The following is a 14070-nucleotide window of genomic DNA, read 5'->3' as shown; positions in this document are numbered from 1 at the left end:
ATCGCAGAGTGACATGAATTGAGGGGTTCATAAAGAGGGCTGCTGCTGTATGGGTTGAACAGGGTGCAACATAGCTTTTTGGTCACTAAAAATCATAAAAGCTAGAACATCTCTGCCTGATGGGCAGATTTCTGTAGGCCTACAAAACCAGAGTTGTTCTAGCATTCTGCAAAACTTCTTAAGAAAACGCTCTATAACTTTAGAATGAAAATATAGAATTGACAACTTCATTTTATTAAATGAGGAGAAAAGGAAAACAACCAGGAAACGTTCTAAAAGAAAAGAAAACAAAAATGCCTTTAGTTTCCCAGGCAGCCATCATGATGGTCAGTTAGTCCTGGCAGATCCAGCCAAGGTGCTGGCAAGCTGAACACACGCCTGTGCCCACTAGCCCAATAAGTGCAACTGAACCAATGGCCCCTCTCCTTCGGTTTTTTGGATCTGGAAAAAAGACATGTTTTGTCAGTTCAGCAGGCCATCACTGAAAGGCTAGCCTACCCCATCCTGAAAATTAAAGAGGGAGCAGGAATTAGAGATATATCTCAAGGCAAAACAGGAGGCACCAGCTCAGGCCATGTACCTACCCTCAGTGTGTGCTATTATTAGACTAGTACTCTTCCTATCAGTAGGAAAAGCATACTCAGAGTTAGCAGCCTGTGGACCTGCACCCTTTTCTCTACACCCGTAGTGGAAGCTTTATGCTGCCTCCTTGATGTGAGCTGGAAGAAAGAGCCCTGAGGCCACTGTAGGAGATTTGAGTTTCCAAGTGCCTGCTGTGTGCTGCAGGGTGAAGACCCACCTCCTGTGTAGTAGCCATGGGCATAAAGGATTCTCCCAAGGATCCAGGTGAGGCCAAGCCCTGTGGCAATCCGCTAGAGAGAAAGGAGAAACATTAAGGTTTTGGAGACTTGCTGCTTGCATGTGCTTTGCTGTTACAGCAGCCCTGCTTCAAAGAAGTGACCACCAACTACTGTGTGGGTGCTGACCTTGCCAGGACAACTGGGAGTCAGCGTGGGGGAGACAGGTGACTGATGCAGTGTGCTAGGGTGAGTTTTGTATAGGAGTCACTTTCATGATGCCTATGGGGAGGAAGCATGTGATGCAGAGTCTTGCTCTTTTGCAGCACAACTCTTCCCAAGCAAGAAGTGGTTAAGTCATGCAGGCAGCAGGTGCTGAATCTCATTTTACCAGTGTCCAGTTAGTAAGCTAGACCAAGTGCCACAACTTTGGAGGCAGCTGTTGCCCCAAGCCCCACTCCACTGCCTGTCTCCAGGAGGTGTACAGGTTTTCCTGTTGCAAACAAGGTGTTACAAACTTCCACCTTGCCTCTTAATTTAAAGCTTGCTGCAACCTGGCTCCAGTTTGCCAGATCTGCCTATGCTGCTTCCTTCCCTCTCTGAAAAAGAATATTCAAGAAGGGCCTGACTTGTCTATTGGTGGCAAAGAAAGAGCTACTGGTTTTGGCCTCTCCCACATGCCTCCCTCCTCATGGGTTGTCTACATCTTTTAGTTAAAAATAATCCAGGCTTTTTTTGATCCTTTGCGCACCTCCTTTGGTGGAAGTGAGTGGGAAGATCACCATGTTCCCCATCTATTCTTATCAGACAGACTCCTCATGAAAGTGTTTTTAGATGGGGGAAAAAGTGTTCCTGTCCTCCCCACAACCAGCTGCTGAGTAGTACTGCTGTAAGCCCAGCAGGACCCTGCAGGGCTTGGAAGAACCAGGCAGGGTTGGAGGGACCCTTCCCACTCATGGACTGGAGGCTGTGAATGCTTCAGTTTGTCCAACAAGGCACCCTTAGGGGAGGGAAAGGGCTCTAATAGCTGAAGCAGCAGTAATGAATTTATTAAATACTTGTGATTCCCCTGCACAAGACCTTCTACAACTACATTTGCAGAAGGGGCACAGCTGTGAAGTGTGATGTGGCTAGTGAAGCAGCCTGCTGCCTCCAGAGGGGCTAGTTTGGCCTACTGCCCCCCACCCTCCCCAAGTCAGGGAGCAAGAGCAGAGTTCAGTCATGCAGACCTGCACTGTAGCATCACTTACCGGGTGGTAGACTCCACCAGTGGCTAAAAAGAACAGGAAGGCGGGATAAACTTCCAATCTGAAAATAAAAGCGAGGAGGCCGTGTTTGTGCTCAAGTTGCTCACAAAGAGGAAACTAGAAACACAGAAGCTGCGAGCATCCCCTGCCAAGGTCTCTGTTGGGCCTGACTGTTATGAATCTCTGTGCTCAATGCTGTGGCCACAGATGGAGGAAAGAAGGAATGTGAGCATGCACAGACTTTTAGGGACTTCCCCCGTCTGTGCCTCTCTCCAAGCCCACCCACCCACTCTCTCCGTTCTGTGCCCTAAGCCACTGCTAAATACTACTTGCCACCAGCTAACCCAGGAAGAGTTGTTCCTCCCAAGCACCCCTCTGATGTGCTGTTGCAGCCTGGTCCATAGTAGCTGGGTGGTCTTAGGCCTTCCCTGAGGGAGACCTGGGCAGCACAACAGATCAGCAGTCCCCAGGCAGCCTCTTCTGGAAACAAGATTTCTAGTGTCTTAAGATCTGCCCACAGAGGAAAAGAGCCAGGAACCAGGGAAGAGGAGGCTGCTTCACAGCCCTGTCTCCTGGTTTAAGGCATGGTAAGGAGCCAGCATGGCCTTACTGCTGAGCGTTACACGGCTGTGTGTTTTCCTCAAGCGTTGACCCTGAACCCAAGCGCTTGGCAGCAGCGAGTCTCTAGCTGTAGGCCCTGCTCCACAGCCCTGTGTATTTTCAAGGTCTGCATTCGTACGTGTTACTCACGTGTTCTGGTGTGCACGCTGGATGCAGTTGAATATACGCCCATGTTCAGGGTCTGTGCTGTACATGGTTGGATACTGCCAAAAAAAACCCAAAACCAGCAGCAAAACATGAGCAAGCACAGTCTGGGCTCGGGAGCCTGTTCTCCAGCAGTGAGGAGCGTGCCCGGCAGCACCGCTCCCCAGGGAGCCCAGTGCTGCCCGGGTGCTTGCAAGACTGACTTGCGTTGGTAAGTTAAGAGCCTGTCTCCTGCCCTGTGGCCCACAAATGCTTTGTTGAAATTACTGCTTGCCACAGGCCACTTACTGAACTCCCTGAGCAATCTGACTGTCCCCTGGAGCTGGCCCTGCTTCAAACAGAAGATAGCCAGGTGCTGGGTGACCTCCCTGTTTAAATCCCATCTCTCTGGAGGGGAGAGCAAAGCGGCGTTACTTAAGACATGCCCCCATGTCTTCTCTGGGGAGCTGGCAGCAGCCCATAACCCAGGAACAGGCTGAGAGGACGCTGCCTTCCTCACCGCTGCAGAGCTGAGCAGCCAGCCAGAGCTGCTGCTTGGCTGCAGAGGCTTCCCCAAGCCTGAAATCCAGTGCTCTGTGCACCATTACATGCTGGGTATGTTTGCTATAATCCTGACTTCATGCAGTAGCAATGGGATCCCCCCCAACAGGTACCCAAGGTCTGCAGCACATGCCCAGGGCTGTCCTTGCACCCACCCCTGCTTGTCACTTCCCCCAGTGACGTGGGGAAAAGAGCAAAGGAAGGTTTGTGCCTGGAGCCGAGTGGCACAGCAGCCTCTGCATGCCATCGCCCTGACTCACTGAGAGGACCGGCTGCTCCCACCCAGCCCACAGGCCTGCCCAGCTCAGAGGCGATGCTGAGGGAAGGTCACTTTGAAAGACTTCTTGTGATAGGGCTCACATGCTCCCCCCGAGTTTGAGAAACCCTCCTGTCACTTTTGTTGCACTACAATCCCTTTGCCCCCAATGCTGCATCAGCTGCCTTTGCAGGGAAGAAGGGCTGTGCGGTTTCTTGCTCATCAGCGTTTCCAAGCTCAAAGCCTTATGCTTTCAGCTGTCTCGGCTTGGTGCCAAGTGCCTGATGCCCCAAACCCCAGGCTCTGTCGTGCCATCTGCTCCAGTCTGGAGAGCCAGAATGACAGCTCCATCTCTTCTGCATCCGTGTGGTGGGGCAGGAAATGTCAGCAAGTCACCCAAAAATAAGCAAGGTGTCACCTAGCTTGTCTGCAACATCCCCTGCAGACTGGCTCCGACCTTCCCGTTCCCTCAGCCTGAGCACTCACCTCCACGTTGTACTTCTTGCGGGCCTTGGCCACTTTCACCGCGAGGTGCGTGACCAAGACAAAGCTGGCAGCACCCGTCAGGATGACGTAGCCATACTCCTTTGAAAGAACAGCCATCTCGGTGCTGTCACAGAAAGAGAGCCCATTACTATTTTGGGGTGTGACTAGAGAAGTGGCAGCTCACTACACGCAGCTATGTGTGTGCGGAAGAATCACTGAGCGTGGACCCAAGACCTCCCAGCACAGGGACTGGCTGAAGGAAGAAAGAAATGGTGAGTTGGGGAATTTTCACCTCTTGGTGCCTGCTGAGTATTAAGCAGCACAAAACAAGGGCTCTCTGCTCAGTTCCTGTCAAGCAAGCCTTCAAATCATGTTAAGTGTTGGTGGGAGGTGGTGTCTGGAGGACCTTAGTCCAGCCTCTGGCTCGGAGCAGGACTGCAGCCAACGGTAGGTCCCATCAGCTCTGGCTGTGGCTGGCTAAGTCCCACGACCTCACTGACATGGCGCTGTGCCTGCAGGGATGCTCCGGAGAGGTGGACAGAAAATAATTGTTCATGGCCACTTCCAACATCAGAGCTAAAGGTCACCAAATGAAGTCAGGAAACAGATTCGAAACAAACCAAAAGAAGTGTTTTTTCATGCAGTGGGAAACAGACCTGTGGAACTCCCTGCTGAGGGATGTTATGAATGCAGGCAGTTTTCATAAACTCAAGGGGAAAGTGAGCAAGGTAGGTAAATTGGGAATTATAATACAGACAAACACAAACTGGCTCAGAAATCCCAGGCTGAATGGAGCTGGGCTACGCGAATGGTTAGTTTGAACCTCTAACCTTACATAAAACAATAATAAAACCCACCACAACAATAGCAATAACAACTGAACCTTTTAAGCAAAGGGGTACTGGCAAGATGAGTGATGCTCACTCCCACAGCTTCAAGGAACCCTCTCAGAGTCACAAGTCAGTGAACAGCCCCAGCAACACACAGCTGCTGGCATTTACCAACATCTGCACATGCAAGTCTGCCAGCCAGGAGACACCAGGGCCCGTGTGGTTTGCATTTAATGGTTCTGCGCTTCCTTGCCCAGGCCCGTCCTGGTTTCGGCTGGGACAGAGTTCATTTTCTTTCTAGTAGCTGGTGTAGTGTTATGTTTTGGATTCAGTATGAGAAGAATGTTGATAACACACTGATGTTTTCAGTTGCTGCTAAGTAGTGTTTATACTAAGTCAAGGATTTTTCAGCTTCTGATGCCCAGCCAGCAAGAAGGCTGGAGGGGCACAAGAAGTTGGGAGGGGACACAGCCAGGGCAGCTGACCTGATTGGGGTATTCTGGGCAACGGTCAGCGAGTGGTGAGCAATTGCATTGTGCATCACTTGTTTTGTACATTCCAATTCTTTTATTATTATTGTCACTTTATTATTATTAATATAATCATTATTTTCTTCCTTTCTGTCCTATTAGACTGTTCTTATCTCAACCCCTAAGTTTTACTTTTTTTCCCCGATTCTCTCCCCCATCCCACTGCGGGGGGGTGGGCAGTGAGTGACCAGCTGCATGGTGCTTAGTTGCTGACTGGGGTTAAACCATGACAAGGCCTGACGGAAGCAGGGAGCAGAAGGCGCATCCAGCAGCCTCCTGCCACGCTGCCCCGCAGCAAGGCCGCGTTGCATGCTTCTCCCTCTTTCCTGCTCCCCATCTGCCAGACCTGCCATCAGCCTGCGCCGCTGGGAGCTGCTCGACACCGAGCGCTCCGGCACCCTCCCCGCCTGCAAGCGAGCACAAGGGCCCTTCCCCACAACCATCTGGCACGGGTCCTCTTGCACAGTCCTAAACCTCAGATGTTGTCTGTCTGCGTAACCCATGACGGTGCTGCATCATGCAGCACAGCAGAAGACAGCAAAGATCTCTCTCCAGCACTGAGCCAATTCCCTCTCCAAACCAAAATCCCAGCCGAGGCCTATCTCCCTCTGGTGCCTCCACGACGTAGCAAGGTTTTGGTGGCTCCTGCACTGTCCCACCAGCACAATCTGTCAGTGTGGGGGAAAACGGGCCACCTTATGGAACCGGTGCAAACAGCCTTCCTATTGCAGCAGCGCCAGCACCCCTCACAAGGGATCTTCAGAGACTAGAGGCTTTTATTTCTCATTTGCAAAGGGATTATCAACGGAGCAAAGTGAAGACAACAGCTGGCTTTGTCCACATGAAGTTTGGTAAACAATTATCAATAAGAACATTGAAAACTAAAGTAACGAAGAGAAGTCAGCTGCACCTACACGTAATAGAGGTTAGCACCTGAGAGATGACACACTGAAAATATAACACGTTCCCACCCAGTAGAGCAGGTTGATGGTCACGTTTCCCCCTTCAAACTACAAGGTTGGTGGAGAACCCCCGCCTGCCAGCAAGAACGAAGCATTTTATCTTCACAGTGCTAAATTATAATCTGGGGCTTTATCTTAGCAGCAAAGAGCACAGCAAAGCATTAAGCCAGGTGTATTACAAAGCTGCTACTCCTACACTACTGGTATAAAACTAAACCTCGAGCCTTTGCTCTAGTAATCTGGAGCCACAGTAAGCACTCCAAAGTCAACAGGACTTTCAGCCTCTCTCCGATTGCACGCCTTGCGGCTGTTTCCGGATTCTGGTGCCTTGTGCATATCGGCAACCTTTGTCTGCAGCTGCAAGGACTTTGCTAATGAACACTGGCCTGGTGCACAAGACTGAATTTGTATTTTCTATGCAGCAATGTTTCAGGCCGGAGCCACACGACCAAGAGATTCTGGAGTGTGACACAGCACAGACCAGGAGCTGCAGCAGAAGAGCTCCCCGAGGGTGCTTTTACTCCAGAATAAGGGTTCTTACCAAGTTTGCCGTAACGCTAGCGTTATTATGAGTCGGCAAAGCTGATTTAAGTCTCCTGGTGCAGACCCACGCTGGGATTCTGACTGCACTACCAGACCCAACAAGCTCAGACTTCCTCTCAAGCCCGGGGCGCCTTTTGTCCCCCCTGCTACCAGGCGAGCGAGCAGGCTTAGCTCCCGAGGCAGAGCTCCCCGCCAGCCGTGCGGGGTCAGACTCTCCCCAGGCAGCCCGAGCGTGCTGGGGTGCCGGCGGGGCCCCGCCGCCCTCTGCTCATCCCGCAGGCACCTTCCCCCGGAGCCTGCGCCCGGCGGGACAAAGGGGAAGTCAGGGAGGAGGGTCACGGCCCTTCCTCTACTTTCTTTACCATCCATCAGGATAATAAGCATAAGCACGCATTGGGAGCGTTCCCTCCGCCCGTACCCCCGCCCGGCCGCGTCCCCGGTCCCCGGAGGGGCGAGCTGGGGGGTCCCCGGCCCTCACTCACCCTCAGGCGCGGCGCAGATCAGCCCGACGAGCTGCGGGAGGGAGCCGGCGGCGGGAGCGGGGCCGGCTCTGCCGGCCGCGCCGGCCGCACCGCCCGCAGGCGGGGCCCCGCGGCGGCCGCCCCCGCGGCGCCGGCGCTGCGGAGGGATGGGCGGTGGGTGAGGTCGTGAGCAGCCTCGTGGGGTAGGGGTCGTGTTGTGGGAGGGAGTTTGACACGTGTGGATCTGCAGGGGGATGGGCCCTGCCAGTGTCTTCCAGCACGCCACGAGGGTTGCTAAGGGGGGGTCTGTCCTATCCAGTAGCTCCGCACATGTGTCCCCAGCATGTTTTATATATATATCTCTCTCCCTCTCCTTAGCAGACTGCGCTGCCATGCTCACTCTTAACCATTTTTGTCATACCGACTATACCTAAGACAAAGATTTCAGCTTTGATTCACAGTTGAATGGCTCTAAGACAGTGTGGTAATTTATACCATCCTTCCTGGAATCTTCTCCTGCTTTTCCCTTTTATTTCACCAGATCCTGCTAGTATCGGATGAAGAAGCCAGTGTTTCACACGTGGAGTTGCTGTACTCGGTCAGGTAAGCAGATACTTCTCTTGGCAATTACCAGCGTTAGTGATATGAAGGATCTTACTTACATCTCCCTTTATTCTGGTCTGTATAAGCAACTCTGGGACTTCGGCATCGAAACACAAGCCATTTCCAAGAATACTTGGATTGTGTGTAAGCAATACCTTTTACATCAAAAAACTCCAGTTTTGGGGATATGTGATACAAAACTGGAGCTGGACTTTCCAGTTCTGTAAATGTTCATAAACCAGTGGAGGTACAGGGGGTCCAGCCGCAGGGGGACAGATGGCGTCTGTTGCTGTCGCCAGCATAACGGGGAAGAAAGCAGCACTCAGTGGGATCCCAGGCCTCTCAGTCCTGGCTTTAATCTCTTTATACATACCTGCCTTTCCACAGTAGAAAGTTCTTGGACTCCCTGTGGCTCCAGTGAGCCATCTGGGCTGGTCCCAATACGCTCTGCTGGGTTTTCTGGTCAAAAAGGCCTTGGTGAACTCCCTGGCTACAGCACACTGCTGGGGCCTTTCCCATATTTCAGATCATACCTCCTCAAACCGGTCCCTGTGACCGTGCATTTATGTCATCTCATGGTCAAGCAGGAGTGTAAATGCATGGCACTATGCACACCTCTCATGCCCCCCCAAATGAATATTTTGCCAATGTCCTGAGTCCCAGTGGAAGAAGAAATGTGGAGGTAGCACAGTGAGTGAAACTGGAGCACAGAGACTTTTCTTCTCTTGCAGTTTTATTTCACTTCAAAAAAATAGCATCTAGAATGGGACATAATGTGGGAAATTGGGCAGGAAGGGCCTGCCTTCAGTTCCCACGACAGGCATTCAGAAGGATTTGTAGGGCTGATCCTAAGTGACTGTGTCATCCTCATCCTCATCCTCCTCCCCCTGTGAAGTGTGGACTGCGTAGATGACAGCACAGACACCAGCCAGCCAGGCTGCCACAGTGCCGGCAAAGAATATGCAGAAGCCAATGAGACACAGAAAGATGTAGTCTTGCTTGTACAGCCGGGTCAGGCAGTTGAAGTGGAGCTGTGCCTCCACTGCAGGCATTTTCAGGGCACGCAGGCCTTCTGGGGTGTAGCAGGTGATGTTGTCAGCATCTGCAGAGGGAAAAGCAGAAGCAAGACTCTCTTGCTTGTGTCTTAAGCATTAATGATCAGTAGTCCTGCTAAAAAAATCCTTGCTAAACTCCTGAAAAATATTTACAGACTTCACACCCCCCTCCCTCCGTGGCTTAGGTAAAAGCGGACAGGCAAACCCTTGCCAAACCGCAATTGCCCTTTTGCCAGAATGATTTCTGGTGGTGTTGCCTCCATAGGAAAATATTGCCTGTCAGATTATGCCACTGTGGCAAAATGCTGTCCCTGCACTGTTCATCTCTGCTGATTGAGCACTTTTATCTTAATATAAGAGCACTTGTGTTTGTTCCTTTTAATCTCAAACACCTTCTGAAGTGATATAGCCTAAATTATGCTGGAATAATGAGGCTTGTGCACAGGGAGTCAAGTTTGACAACAAGAGTGGTTTGCAGTTAGGCATAGCCTCACCTGCTCTGCGAGAGAAGAGGAGGAAACTCATCAGTGATTCATTTCCATTGAAATAACAACTATACCCTGTCGTATTGTAATATACGTGGTGATAAAACAGATGCTGGATTTTCCCTCTGAAGTTAGCAAAGGCTGAGTGAGTGTGGTAAAAAGCACTGTCTCCTTTTGGTGTCTGTAGAAGCACAGCGTGCTCTCAGCCATGGCCCTCTCCTTCACCTGCAGGTTTTGAATTCCTCAGACCAGACACAGTCACTGTGCTAGACACAGGCTGGTCACTGCATGATGTGCTGGATGGATGCGCCTGAGAAAAAGGGAAGCAGTGGAGAGGAACAAGCTACAGGGGATTTATATTATATTACATTACATTACATCGTATATTACTGAGGGATATAGCTACAGTGGTGTTCATGCTGATATCTCTCATTGTCCTGAGTATAACTGGAGAGCTTTTATCTCTCTATTACCCAAATCCATCTAGACCTGGGCAACTTCGTGTCGGCACCTAGACTGCACAGGTCCAGCTAAGCACAAAACACTCACACAAAGGTGTTCTGTGAATCAGCAGTAGCTTTTTAAAGGCCAGGATGGGGATCTGCTTGCAGCAGATTTCAGGGCTTGGTCCCAACATCTCTTTGCACTGGAGCTGTCAGCTCCTGTCACAACCCTTGGTTTTGGGCCACCTCAGTCCCAACGAAGAGGGAGCTGCCTTTCCCTGCCTAAAGGCAGGCGGGTGTTTGTGATACAGAGTGTCCAGCCTGCATACACTTACCGGCAGTGTGAAAATTTTGCACAGCGTGAAAGTTTTGCACAGCCCTCACACCAGTCCCGGGAGGCACACGGCCTCCTGTGGACTCACCCATAGCATCTTGCCAGGACACAGCAAAGCCCAACAGAGCAGGGAAGTGGAGCAGCCTCCGCAGGCTCCCTGGTTTCTTTGGCTTTCCCATTTTCCAGAGGACAGTGCAGGGATCCATACTCATACCCCCAGCCTTTCCTGCCACTGCCTTTCCTACTCCTACCCTCCCAAATTGCCTGCAGTGAGCTTTATTCTCCTGTTCCAGGGTTCGGTGAGTTATCTCCAATCTTACTGCTAAGAACAGTACTTTTTTACACTGTTCCATAACTGCCTGTAACCTGTATGTGGAAATTAAAAGACTTTACCATCTATAGGGAGCTTACTACACCTAGTAAGACACAGAGATGTCCTTAATTAGGTTCTGTCCTAACACCAGCTTCCATTTGCCATTCCCTTTCCTCCCCATGAGCTCTTTTGTGGCCCTTTCTTATTTGATGGACACTTTCTCAAACAGTTTTTCTTTTGCAGCTCTCTCACCATTCTGTCATGCATTACTGAAAACCAAGCTTTCTTTGTTAGCAGGTGCTGTGCTGTGTTCCTTTTCAGTTTGGAAAAATCAAGTTCATGTGCTGCAGCTGCAGAGCAAAGCTTTGCCCTTGGGACCAGTGTTTTTCTGGGAAAGGGAACTGGTGATTACCCTGCCTCATGAACACTCAGCGTCCATGGCCCAGTTGTAGAATGCCTCAATATGATGGGAAACAGCTGATTTTGTGATCCTAGATGATGTAAGGAAAGAAGTCTTGGAGACCCTGTATTCAAGAAATGGCTTTTATTCAGAAGCAAGCTGCACTCTGCTGCTGCAGCCTGTGGGACTCAGTGCTCACCTGCATTGCACATACATTTCTTATTTTGGAAAACTTCAAATAAAAGACAGCCAATTTGCTCTGGGGTTCTGGAGGAAGGGGGAACATATGGAGCCTCCCAGCCATAAGGATACAGAGGCTTTTGTGAGCACAACTTGTGTTCTGTTTCACTCTGACCATCAAATGTCAGCTGGGACCCAAACCAAAGCTCCCATGGGAACAGCAAAAGGTCTTTTCCTGACTTCTGAGCATTGGGTCACAGTCTGACACAGAGAATCAGTCAAATGTACCTGCTCTGAGGGCTGAGGAGCACCGTGACAGCTGGAGATTGCAGGATTTGTAATTTTTATCTATCTTAGAACAACAGCTGCCGTGCTCTTAAGGCAAAGGGCATGGTGTACACTCTTCATGTACAGAAATAGGTCAGTGGGGACTAGGGTGTGATCACAGCCCCACAGAAGTCAGCAGCTAAACTCTCAATGGCTTCCACACTACCCAAACTTTTCCCGGAGACCGCGTCAGTGAGGGATGAGAGCAGAAGAGGAGCTGACTGGCTTTCAACCCAGCTTTGTTGCCAGCATTGAGCAGAATGGCTGCTGTAGAGGTTGCACAAATGAGGTCTACCTGCCAGGCACGTTGTGCACAAGAGGCTAGCGGGAGGTGTTCGAGGTGAAGGGGACACTGGCCAAATGGTGGAGAGCTCAGGGCTGGAGAGGTTGCCCCGAACAAGTCAGAACAGAGGCAGGAGAGCATTTCCACGGGGGGGGGGGGTGGGGGGGGGGGTGTTACTGATCATTACAGACATACTGGTACTGCAGCAGCACCAAGCGATCAGAGCAGCTGGAGCCAAGGCAGGAAATTCAGAGCAGCAGCTTTCCCAGAGCAGATCTCCCCAGAGCCACGTTGGGCTCCTCATTCTTGACACTGCAGCCACGGGGTGCTGTGACTCGCAGGCACAGGGACACCTCCTGAGGCTGGAGCCAGGCGTTTTGGAGCAGCAGCAATGTCCTAGCTACAGGCTACACCTCCCTGACTGTCCTGAGGTTGTGAGCAACTGTGACCCTCTGTGGGTGGAGTGCGTGTAACCCAGCTGCTCTGATCCATGTTTTGTGCAACACCAGAAGATGGGACCCACAGTCAACGTGCAGCGGCACAGCCTTGTGAGCTGAAGTTTTGGGAAAGAGAACAGAGGGCCCCATCTTCCACACAGATCTGCAGGAGGAGGGAGGTCCTGCTCACACAGCTCTCACCTGGAAAAAGAACGTTGCTCTCTGTCATCCAGGTGATGAAGTCCAAAAAGGAACAGTTGCAGTGCCACAGGTTGTCACTGAGCCCCAGAAACCTCAGGTTGGGCAGGTCCCGGACAGTGCTGGTGTCCAGGAACTTTAAGCCTGTCCGGCTCACATCCAGGTGCCTCAGCCAGGTGTTGTTGGCAAAAGCATCCTTCTCGATGGCTACAAGGTTGGGATTGTCCGAGATCTTCAGCACCACGAGGCTAAGGAGGTGTGAGAAGGTGCTGAAGGTGACCTGTGTGAGGTTGTTGAAGCTGAGGTCCAGATAGACAAGCTTGGCCACACCAATGAAAGTGAAATCCAGGTCATCCCCCAAGAGGTTCTTCCTGCAGTCCAGATAGACCAAATCAGCCAAGAAGCTCAATTCCACTGCTGGCAGGTACGAGACGTTGTTTGCCGCCAGAATCAGCTGCCTGGTGTCCAGCGGGATGGCCGCAGGGAACTCCTGCAACTGCTGCCCTGTGCAGTTCACTTCCAGGTACTGACAGCTACACCTGCTTGGGCAGTTGATCCTCTCCGATGCCATCCCCATCCCCAAAAGAAACATGAGGCTCAGGGGCTGTGGTCTACCTGAAGGAGACATGGTCTAAGACCTTCCAGGCCACTCAGCCCTTTGGGTCTGCAAGCAGCCCTATGGAAGCTGCATTACCATCACAGCCATGCCGAGGAGGTGTCCGGCTGCAAGGCTGTCGGGAAGTGCTTTGTGTCCGTGACTCACCTGACTCCTTGGCAGAGTGCCTGGCTCGAAACCGAGCCCGGTTTCTACATTGGCAAGTGCGGAACGGTGGCTGGAGCGTCTCCATGTCGCACTCAGTGCCAGCTGACACCTCTGTGATGTCAACGGCTTGCAAAAGCTGCCCGGCTTCAGGGACAGTGCCGTGACCTCGCTGGCCGAGCGGGTGCCGCTTTCGGCCGAGTGGAGGTGCGGGGAAGGCGTGTATTGGGTGAGAGCATCTAAACTGTGCAGGGTGGGTGTGAACGGTGCAATTTTTTCCACAAATGGTGTCAAAATCCGAGCGGTGGTCACTTGTGCCCTGTGCAATGCGCTGGATTGGCTTTGTCTCCTTTCTGGAGGCCGGAGAAGGCAGCTAAGGAGGTTCTTCCAGAGGCATTTTTACCGAGGACGAATTCTCCAAAGCTGCCTCAGCTCCCTCTGCTGACTTGCCGTGGCGTTCCTCCGCCTGCCCACCCCTCAGCAGGAGGACCCGCCCTGCCCCCGACAGAGGGCCGCTGGCCGTAGGTGCCCGGGCAGCGCTTAGCACGACGAAGCCGGCCTGCGGGCGGCCTTCCAACGCCCCGGGGCGGCAAGGCGCGGGGCCCGCCCTGGCAGCGGCAGGCGCTGGCGGCCCAGGGGAGCCGCCCCGCGCTCCGGCTGGACGCGGCGGGAGCTGCGGAACCCCACAGCCCGAGCCCGGCAGGGGCGAGGCCGCCGCTCCCTCGGCTGCGGCAGCCGTGGCGACCGGGCCGTTCGCTCTCCTCCCCCCGCCCCGGCTCCCCGAGCGCCTCAGGTCGCCCCGCCCCTAACGGCCAACGGTCGCCGCGCGCCCGGG

General features: G+C 52.4%; 2 protein-coding genes across 2 annotated transcripts; both read right to left on the bottom strand.

Annotated features, from left to right (window-relative positions):
- Window positions 1-213: 213 nt before the first annotated feature.
- Window positions 214-7527, bottom strand: MGST3 (microsomal glutathione S-transferase 3). The gene is made up of 6 exons (XM_052800611.1): window positions 7439-7527; window positions 4092-4215; window positions 2795-2868; window positions 2048-2105; window positions 800-872; window positions 214-441 (listed from the first exon to the last, which is right to left on the bottom strand). The coding sequence occupies exons 2-6, from the start codon at window positions 4206-4208 to the stop codon at window positions 332-334; spliced, it is 432 nt and encodes a 143-aa protein (XP_052656571.1). The 5' UTR covers window positions 4209-4215; window positions 7439-7527; the 3' UTR covers window positions 214-331.
- A 1168-nt stretch (window positions 7528-8695) lies between these two features.
- LRRC52 (leucine rich repeat containing 52) lies at window positions 8696-13855 on the bottom strand. Its single transcript, XM_052802442.1, has 2 exons — window positions 12479-13855; window positions 8696-9122 (listed from the first exon to the last, which is right to left on the bottom strand). Exons 1-2 carry the CDS (start codon window positions 13101-13103, stop codon window positions 8869-8871), a joined length of 879 nt encoding a protein of 292 aa, XP_052658402.1. The 5' UTR covers window positions 13104-13855; the 3' UTR covers window positions 8696-8868.
- Window positions 13856-14070: the final 215 nt, after the last annotated feature.

This window comes from Harpia harpyja, chromosome 11 (assembly GCF_026419915.1).
Source record: "Harpia harpyja isolate bHarHar1 chromosome 11, bHarHar1 primary haplotype, whole genome shotgun sequence".
In the NCBI taxonomy this organism is placed as follows: domain Eukaryota; kingdom Metazoa; phylum Chordata; class Aves; order Accipitriformes; family Accipitridae; genus Harpia; species Harpia harpyja.
This window is presented reverse-complemented; position numbering and strand designations above follow the sequence as displayed.